Source organism: Trichoderma ghanense (genome assembly GCF_004382785.1).
Source record: "Trichoderma ghanense strain CCMA-1212 chromosome Unknown scaffold_18, whole genome shotgun sequence".
NCBI lineage: Eukaryota > Fungi > Ascomycota > Sordariomycetes > Hypocreales > Hypocreaceae > Trichoderma > Trichoderma ghanense.
In genome coordinates, this window is record NW_027395681.1 from 314,974 (window position 1) to 324,523 (window position 9,550).

General features: G+C 53.6%; 4 protein-coding genes across 4 annotated transcripts; 2 read left to right on the plus strand and 2 right to left on the minus strand.

The window, feature by feature from the left end:
- Window positions 1-893: 893 nt before the first annotated feature.
- Window positions 894-1,346, plus strand: CCMA1212_009733 (uncharacterized protein; the record flags this gene model as incomplete). The annotated part of the gene is made up of 2 exons (XM_073706805.1): window positions 894-1,145; window positions 1,203-1,346. The coding sequence occupies 2 exons, from the start codon at window positions 894-896 to the stop codon at window positions 1,344-1,346; spliced, it is 396 nt and encodes a 131-aa protein (XP_073554803.1).
- Window positions 1,347-2,383: 1,037 nt separating this feature from the next.
- Window positions 2,384-4,174, plus strand: CCMA1212_009734 (uncharacterized protein; the record flags this gene model as incomplete). The annotated part of the gene is made up of 2 exons (XM_073706806.1): window positions 2,384-3,089; window positions 3,177-4,174. The coding sequence occupies 2 exons, from the start codon at window positions 2,384-2,386 to the stop codon at window positions 4,172-4,174; spliced, it is 1,704 nt and encodes a 567-aa protein (XP_073554798.1).
- Window positions 4,175-4,331: 157 nt separating this feature from the next.
- Window positions 4,332-4,831, minus strand: CCMA1212_009735 (uncharacterized protein; the record flags this gene model as incomplete). Its single annotated transcript, XM_073706807.1, has 3 exons — window positions 4,332-4,440; window positions 4,521-4,629; window positions 4,690-4,831. The coding sequence occupies 3 exons, from the start codon at window positions 4,829-4,831 to the stop codon at window positions 4,332-4,334; spliced, it is 360 nt and encodes a 119-aa protein (XP_073554797.1).
- Window positions 4,832-6,478: 1,647 nt separating this feature from the next.
- CCMA1212_009736 (uncharacterized protein) lies at window positions 6,479-8,375 on the minus strand (the record flags this gene model as incomplete). Its single annotated transcript, XM_073706808.1, has 4 exons — window positions 7,883-8,375; window positions 7,517-7,817; window positions 7,303-7,461; window positions 6,479-7,242 (listed from the first exon to the last, which is right to left on the minus strand). Exons 1-4 carry the CDS (start codon window positions 8,282-8,284, stop codon window positions 6,479-6,481), a joined length of 1,626 nt encoding a protein of 541 aa, XP_073554800.1. The 5' UTR covers window positions 8,285-8,375.
- Between the last annotated feature and the right edge of the window lie 1,175 nt (window positions 8,376-9,550).

A 9,550-nucleotide genomic window follows, 5' to 3' on the forward strand; every position in this document is an offset into this window, starting at 1 on the left:
AGGATAGAACTGAGAGTCGCTCGAGTTCGCTTTATAAGCGCCAGAAGCAGCGCACAGCACTGACTGTATGTAGCGCGAGCAAGCCGATCGCGATTCTTAAACTGTCCGAAGGGCGTCCAAGGTAGCGTCGAGGAGGAGCTGGCCCAGGGGATACATCCGGGGTCCTCGTGGCGCGAGAGCAATTTAGGGCTGTTGGCTCGCCGCTTGGTGCCACTGCTAGGGAGATCTGACCCATAATATGCCGCTGATCAGCAGCCTGGGGCTAGGCGGAGGAGCCGGTGTTGTGCTTGAGCTTGGTAGGGCAGAGCTAGCAGAGATGGATCAGGCACTTGTCTGGAGGATGGAGATACTACAAGACAACGGTTAGACTGGCGCGGGTGGTTGAGACGGGATGAGGATTTGAGCAGTACATGGGGTAAACATGGACACGACGAGGCTGATGACAAGGCTTTGTACTCAGGGCCACTGTTGTGTCGTTGATTCAGCTCACCAGATAGCCGCCAGGGCCTCATGTTGACGGAGCAACCCTGATTACAGTTGCCATCGGCAGCTCCACCATGTATCCAACCAGGGCACTCGGCGTGTTCGAAAGGAGTATACAGTAAATGATCTCAGTTGAGATGGTAGACGGTACTGTAAGTCATCGACTGCTTGCTGCCCATGATTGTAGTACTGATCAAGACCTTTGGCAATGGTATATGACGTTCAAGTAGGATATATGTTATCACGGATGCTTTCCGTTGACTTCTCCTAACAGCAAATGATAATGCCAAACCTGAGATGCTCTACATACTGCTTCAATAACAGACTTCGTAAAATGCATAGACACAGCTCAAAAGCAGGAGTTCCACATACGAAATAGAGTCTCTGGACGCCGGACTGCAGCAGGGCATATGCAGCCTCCCTTGCCTATCCCCCCCCCCTACGCCTCACCTATCAGCAGCCTCACCACCATCGCACAAACAAACGTCCAAGCTGCGGCCAGCTGCCAGCTGCCAGCTCAACCCACGCCTCCCAGGCATTCACTACCAGCACAGATACAGCGCAGCACCCTGATGACCCTCCTTTATAAGCTGCAATACAAACAATTGCTTGCAACTCGGACGTGGGGTAGTAGTGAACCTGCTCCCCTCCCAAGGGAGAGAGTGAGTGCCGCAGCTGTCAACCGCTCAGAAATAATGCCTGCTAACAGATGCCAACAGCCCGGGTGCAAATCCCGGCGTTCGAAATGCGAATGCGACTTCTTTTTTTGCAGTTTTTTTGCTCTTTCTTTCGATCTTTCTAACCGTGAGAGCAGGAGGGTTGAGAATGAGCTGTGGAAAGCAGATGATGACATTGAGGGATAACCACCAAGTGTGAGATGATACATGGCAGATATATTTGAGCTATTTTGGCATTCTAGCATCCGTTTCACGGCTTAAAACAGCTCATGCTAGGTCTTTGACCAGAGAATCTCAAATTCGCCATGCTTTGTGTCGTTAATAGTGTTGTTTTATCGGATCGACTTGTCGTCTTGGATTTTGGACTAGATGTCGGCCGATAGGTAAAGTGAGTCGTCATTCTATCATTACCAACAGCCCCCAGAAGCATTCAAAGTCGCCAAAATGGCCCAATGCTCAAAAAGTAGCCAGGTAAAATGAACATGTTACCAATATGCCTACTCTGCATGGCCTCTCATCCCAAAGACCATTAACGGAAAAATTGACGACTGCCGGGTAAGTCGGCTTGGTCAGCTTCTCAGTCGGAGATTAGCTCTCACCGAGATCGACTGCTACAGTAGCGTCGCCACCCTTGTCCATCAAGTCCCAGCCGCAATGCTTGTCTACACCATGCAAATCGGCTCCCCTGCAGACCTTCCATCCCGATAGGTCGATGGACCAGCGATGCACGACGCCGCGCCGCTTCTCCACGAACTTTCCACCTGAGCGACGTCACGAAGAATTGGAGACCCAAAGGGGGGGCAAAAGTCGATCAGACAAAAAGTCAATGGTGTCACCGGACCAGACCGCCTGTTTCTGCGTGTCTTAAGACGCCACTAAGACCGCGCGGCGCATGGCTTGAGCATCTCTCTCTACCTTACCCTCCGTCTCCCTGCTTCTGTGCAATCAAACGATCGTATAAAACGTGGCCGGGCTAAAGTCTCACATCACATGGGGCTGGGTGGAACAGAACTCGTGCTTTTGCGACGCATCATGACCGGGTTGAGATAGAAGCTACTGGCTGATCAGAGACAAATCTTTCTTCCTTGGCGCCATTTTGTCTGCATTGACGGAGTTGCCACGCGACGAAAGAAGGGGGTAAAACGAATGGCGACGAAGAGACAGATAAAGAAGAACAAGCCATTCATTGAAAAGGAAAGCCTTCGGAATCTCAAAAGTCCACCATGGAGCCGCCGGATCTCACCCCCCTCGTCACCAAAATGCCTCTCCAAGGCCTCGCATACGCCGTCCGGACCGCCTACGGCGACACCTTCAAGCTCGCCCTCGCCCGCGGCGTCGCAAAGCCCCTGCTGCTCCCCTGGTGCCTGCTGGGCCCGTTCGTCGTGCCCGCGCTGTGGCTGGCCGTGCCGCACCGCCGCCGGACCTGGTTCTATCGCACGCGGTGGCTGGCCATGGCCGTCGTCGTCTGGGCCAACGTCTACCACCTGCGGTACGTGTCGAGCGCCAACATGGCGTGTGCGTATGCGGCCGGGCTGGCGTCGACGTGGGGCACCATCCTGAGCTTGAATCTGCTCGTTTGGACGAGGCCGCAGTTTGACGCCGCAAGGGTGCGGAGGGTCAAGAAGGGGGGCGACGATTTGGTGAGGGTGGCAAGCGGGGATGCGGACAGCAGTCATGGAAAGGGTCAGTTGGAAGACACGAGAGTTGGGCCTACTGGCTATGATGGAGGAAAGGGGGTCGAGAATGGGAATGGGAATGGAACTGCGATTGGCCTTCGAACACGAAAGTTTCCACCCAAGAGCTTGGAACAGAATACCAGTCAACAGGACGGAGAGTTCGAGTACATCTGGGAGCCATATCCTGAGGCCGGCGGTTTTCTAGAGCGGCTGGGATGGACTACAGACTTGATTCTCAGTTTCCGAGGCGCCGGTGAGTAGCATCCTGTTGAACAATCTGAGTTTGAGCTTGGTGCATGATGAAGACTGGCTGACTGACCTCTTTGGTCCGTCCAAAAAGGCTGGAACTGGTCCGTCTCCTCCCTCCCTCGCCCCCAGACCCCCCTCCAAATCACCCACGGCGACAAAGTCGACATCGTCTCCATCCCAGCAGTCAGCCGAAGCGGCTACAAGCGCCACCACACAACCGGCGAATTCATCCGCGACCGCCTCGCCAAGGTCGTGCTCCTCTACCTCGTCCTCGACTTCCTCTCCGTGTACATGGTCAAGGACCCGTACTTTATCCTCGGGCCCGACCACAAAGGCTACCTGCTCCCGCCCCATCTCCGCAACCTACCCCCCTGGCTGCTCCTCGCCTACAGAGAAGTCCTTTGCCTCGCGGGCGTCTACTCCGCCATCGAGGCCGTCTTTGCCGTCTCCGACCTGGTCCAGTACTGGCTCGCCAGCCGCTTCTACCCTTCTCGCGCCGCGCTCTTCCAGTTCGCCTCGACGTTTGGCTCCTTCGAGCAGGTCCTCGACCGCGGGCTCGCCGGCTGGTGGGGCGGCCTCTGGCATCAGACGTTCCGCATGCAGTTTTCCGCCCCGGCGACGTACCTCCTCCGCGAGGGCTACCTCAGGCGCGGCACCCCGCTGGCCTCTGTCGTGGCCGGCCTCGTTTCCTTTGCGCAGTCGGGCGTCCTGCATGCCTCGGGGAGCTTGACGTCCGTGCCGGAGACGAGACCCTGGAGGGCGCCGGCGTTCTTTTTCCTGCAGATGGTGGGTATCCTGATTCAGGGGCTGACGACGTGGCTCTTGAGGGGGTGGGTGCGGGAGATGCCGCGGGCGGTGCGCCGGACTGGGAATATGGCGTTTGCGTTGATTTGGTTGTATTTCACGGCGGGGTTGTTCATGGATGATCTTTCGTCGACGGGGTTGTGGACGGTTGAGCCGGTTCCTGTTTCTTTGTTTCGGTTCTTGGGGTTTGGATTTGAGGGGGATCACTGGTGGCGTTGGGATAGGGATCATTTGCCCAAGGTGTATGTTGGGGAGACGTGGTGGCGGACTGGGATAGCCTTGTAGATGCGATCTGTCTGGATATATGTTTGTTAAGCTGCTTGGAAGTACCTTAAACAAAAGCGATAGACGGAGTTTGTATAAATTGGATGCTTCTCGGAACCTCGAACAATAACGCACGTCTCATCATTGACTTCTGTAACTGCATTCTCCAATCTCAGCCTCATTTCGTCGTAGCAAGCCGAGCAGTCTCCTCCTTCAACCAGGCAATCACCTCGCCATATCCCGTCTGTCTCCGGCCGAGCACTTCCAAAAAGGCAGAGTATCCGGTCCTTGAAGCAGTTAGCCAGCCTATTCACTTCCACTCATATCTCCCCTGCCTGTTTTTTTTTTTTTTTTTTTTTTTACTTACGCCATGACCTGCGCCTTGCGAATCTCGCAGGCGTAATTCTCGAACCGCATCTTCCTCCATTTGCTCGTCAAAATGAGGAACGCGATATCCATGACCTTTTTAATTGTCCCTATTACAGAGGTGTTAGGAGCCCACTTACAGATCCTTGATTGAATAGACAATGGCTTACCGATAACAACATTCACCGAGAGCCGCGTGGAAGCAGATAAACACCGGAGGTAAGCCCACATCTTGAGCGCAGTCTCGGAGAATGCGCCGCGCAGGGAGTTGAGTACTGTGTCGACCGAGTTGTGCTCTGTATCGAAAAACATGAGATGGGATTGATATTTGAACGAGTCTGTAAAACACGAATTTCTAAGTTAGCTGACCATGAGAAGCACGGGGGCAAGTGGCAAGGCATCGTCACTGACTGAGCACTTTTCGCTGGAAATTCTGGCCTGGTGACCGTCCGAATTCAACAGTCAGGGATGTCGAAACATCTAGAGAGCGTTCATCATGTCAGCTTACTTCAAGGCAAATATAATGAGTCCAGAACGTTCACAAAGAGTCATACCAATGTCCTTGCTTGATCGCCGGTCTTTGGTAATCTCCAACGTCTTGCAGTCGATAAACGTGCCGCAATACGGAAATTTGCTGCCCCGATCAAGTCTTCGCACGCTCTCGCCCTCATATTCCATGTCAAAGTTGACGAGTGTTTTGTCGCGGCCCACTTCAACACCATACTCAGGGACGCCACGGTGCATAGTTTCAACAAACCGGATCGCCTTATCCTTGTCCAGCGTGATGAGGAGGAAATCGTCAACGAGCCTCAAGAGAAGAGAATCCGGTTCGTTGAGAAAGCTCAAGTGCTGGGCCTCTAGGTCGGCGTAAAAGTAATTGCAAAGAAACGTTGACAGGATAGAGCCCTGCGGGATACCCCTTTTCTGCCGATAGTATTTCTTCCCAATCTTGACGATGTTGCGCCCTACATGCTCGGACAGGAGAGCCAAAAGGCCGCTAGTTTCGTGAACATGGAGGACAGCGCTGTCGACGAAGACGGTGTTCTTCTTCATACTTCCCATGCCGCTTTCCAGGCGGTCGAGAAAGGGAACCGCTTCGAGTACGGGCATGGCTGTGGAATGCCAACGGCGAACGGGCTTGGTTGCGATCTGCCCTTCTGTGAGGCCCAACCGCTCACCTGGTCTTACCTCTGCATGTTTCGTTAAAAGGTATTGTCTCTGACTGGGAACTGAGGCCATCAGGTTCAGAACGGACGACTGAGGGATTGTGTCAAAGGCAGCCCTGACGTCCAACTTGGCGAAATAGAATGTATGGTGACCGTTTGGTGTCAAAGACTTTTTGAAGGCTCTAAGACGCTCGTAAACGTCTCCAACCGCAAAAAGGGACGATCCCAATTTGGATGAGTTGGTTATCTGTAGTTGATCAGCCGCAGTCAAACAGTGAGATAGAATCCGTCGCGATACATACCCTCTCAAACTTGAGTGCGGTGTGAATAGGCTTGAGAAGTGAGTTGATGCTGGGTCCAAGCACTTTGGTCTCCTTACTGTGCCGCATCTGCCTGCGCCTGAGGTTCATGATTGGACGTAATTTGGTGCCTTTGGGCAGTAGTCTTAGCTGACTGAAGCCGAGCCGCCTAGAATCGAGGATTCGCTTGGCTTCCTTCGGCTTGACCTCTTCAAACATTCCTTGCTTGAGATTCGACATTGAAGGCTCTGCGACTAGTCTCCAGACATCGTGACGAAAATAAAAGACGTGGAGCCGATGCGTATTGGATTCCGTCACGTAAAAGTTGCTCCTAATGAGGGGTATCAAAAGCGAATCAAAAACATAATAGATGAATTCGTAAAATAGTTCGTATCGCTTGTTCATATCCGTTTGGCTGGTCTTTTGCCCTTCACGGACCGGAGGCACCAGCCAGGCAAGTTCTGTGACCTGGAAGCCGTGATGAGTATACAGCTTCAACCTCTCTCGCCTCGCTGGAGACTGCTACGTACCTTGAAGTCCTGTACAATCTCGTGCAATGTGATCATCTCGAAACGCCGAAGCTTGATGAAATGGTCTACTTTGCGGAGAAACACAGCTTTGTTATGGCAGTTCTTCTCACCGCCCCAGAAGCTGTCTGGGATAATCTTCGAAAGCGCAGCCTGACAGAACGCTGAGACGCATGCCACGGGGCAGGCGAGTTCCACCAGGGAGTTATACTCTGGGAGCGCCGAATTATCTGCAGGATGCCGGCCTGAGCGCCGCTTGGCCTGAGAATCGGCTTGCGGTGCCCGACTCGGAATCGGAGCCGAGAGGGTTGGCGTTTCCTGACCGCCGTTCTTCTTCCTGCTTCCATCAGGCCCATCGAGAAATGTCGGACAGTAGTGTTTGAGCAGCTCAAAGTAAGAACACCGAGCATGGAGAACTTGCAGCCGCCGCACGAGTTCTTTCGTTGAGCCTCTCAGCCGTTTAGGCAGCTTGGGCAATCCCGTCTCAGTAGACTTTTTGCCAAGCACCATCTTCTTCTTAATCTCATCTTCACGAAGAGTATAGTCTTGGAACTTCTGGGCTGTTTGACTCCTATCAACAGCAGAAGTGAAGACGTTGTGCAGGCCGAATTGGCGCGGAAAGATGTGCATCATGAGCTTGATTGTGTTTGTCTCGTTCTTCTGCAGAATCTCTGTCGGGTCTGCACCGGCGTTGGTAGCCTCACGAATGTAGAGGTAGCGATTCAAAGCGTCTAGTATGTTCAGCAGCTCATCCCAAGCTTGCATAGCTCAAGAATAGGGGCTTGACGTACGGATATGCTTGAAACCTGCATGAACCGAGCCTTTTGCGTTTGTAGTCGGCTTTGCATAGAATATCCTACTCCGGACAAGAGTGATCTCGGAGGGTTTGCGGACCTGAGACTTTGGAACATCACCTGGCGTCTTGATATCTAGTTCAGACAAGGGGACACCTGGCGAGTACGGTCAGAAAGGAGTTCCCCCAAGGCGCCAATTTGTCACACCGACCGGTGATCTGGATGTAATTGTCCAGGCCTGCATCAACTTTGAGGAATACCGAGCACTTTGACAGCAAATCGATCATCACCTTCTCGCCGGCCTGGCCGAGGAGGGCCAGAAGGTGTGGCCATGGGGCCTCTCTCAGTGCCTTTTCATGGAAGTTGGGATAGTACGAGTATATTCCGGGGATGGTTGACCTGGTGGGCTGATCGTCTCTGGCATTTCTCCGGAAGCCATCACAAAGGACGTCCTTAGGCCACGACCCAGCTTTTTCCCTCGAAAAGAGCAGCCAGATGACGAAATCCACAATCTACATTCGGGCCACTTAGCCTAGTTTAAGCTATAGGAGGCACACATGGTAGAACATGGACAGACCTCGGATTGTTTGCCAAACGATGAAGCTATTCCCTTAGATATAGTCACATACGATTCGTCTCCCCTCTGAGAGAAGGACACCCACTGCTCCCATGTGGAGGACCCTGGATCAGACTTGGGAGTCGACGGGCCGGTACCGACCAAGGCAGTGTCGAGTATATGGGAAAGCTGCGTCTCAATATCACTGGAGTCTGTGCCGGACCCCAAAGCTGCGATCTTCTTGCGCCTGATCCTTGAGGTATCCGGAAGCTCAGACAGGACATATTCCCTTAGTGTGCACACCAGTGGATAGTGCTGCTGCAGTATATCCTTCTTCACGGGCGTGTAATGCTTGGACGAGGCGAGACTCTGATTGGACGACGCGTCATTTGCGCCGCGCTTCCTTTTCTTCCCTCGGGGCATTTTTTTCTGGATTGCCGGATTGATGCAGTTGTTTGCTGAGGTGGGTTGAAGCCGTCGAGGTCGCGTTTGCTCAAGGCGGCACGATAAACAGCTGCACTGGTGGGTACGGGGCACTAAGGTACGTTGTGCCTGGCGCTATCAGAAATCGTGGCTTTAATGGCGCTGCTGTGGCTGAGGCCGGATGCATGTGGCTTGAACGTGTTCGAATTTCCCATCCAAACCTCGACACCACTTTCGAGCGCTTCTCATTTCGGGGCATATTACCATGACTAAGGGCCGAAATATGCTTGTAATTGCAGCTGCTTTAAAAGCCGTCCAAAGGATCAATTTGCCTAGGCAAGGATCAGCAAGGTTCAGCCGCGTCCGCGTCCGAGAATCGCGATCGCGATCGGAGAGGGCAGGCGGAACGTGGACACCTTGTCGCTGGCCTGGATACCGACATTGAAGCAATTTCAACCGGGGCGGATATCGAGGGGACCGAATGGCAGCTGGTGGCACAGTCGAGCCGTTTGTCAACCTCTGTAGCCGACGGCGTGTTGCGCTGTCAGACGGCAAACAAACGGCGAATGCCCTCGAGGGCCGCCCTTCGACGCTGTTGCCATCACATGGCAACAGTCACAACAATCATCACCTCACGGAAAGTCGACAAGGATTGGAAGCATCCAAGGCCCCCGCCACAAACCCGAGGTGCCTGACTGGTGACAGGGCTAGTAGGAGCTGGAATTTTAGGCTCTCGGCAGCATTCGCACGAAGCAGCACAGCTCCCGTCGTCTTTGTTGGTACCTGCGAGTACATCCGGCTCACCTGCAGGTTAAATTTCAGTGGGAGCAAAAGGGTCTCAGGATACGATACGGAGCAGATCGAGCGCGCTGCCAATACTGATTCCACGGAGTGGTGGGAGCCAGCAGCAGAGCAGCCGGGTTGCATTCGGCGCAATCGTCCTTCGGATCGGAATTAGAGCGCCAATTTCCCTCGCCGAGGTGGCAGCACCTGTGCGATCTTGCTTGTGATTTCGTAGACTCTTGTCCGATTCGAGTAGAACGGAACGGAGTGAGGGGAGAATGGTTGGTGCAGTGAAAACATTTGAGGGCAAAGACGTTGTCGATGCAGCTTCCCAGTAGGGAATAAGCACTGAACGAATGGATACATGAATGGACGCCTCTTTCAAGCCACCACTCGATTGTGAGGCGAGGCGTTGATTGTCAGACCTCCTTCAGCAGGCCAGCATGTGCCCCTTGATTTTCAGATAGACGAGGTCCGGTGCTG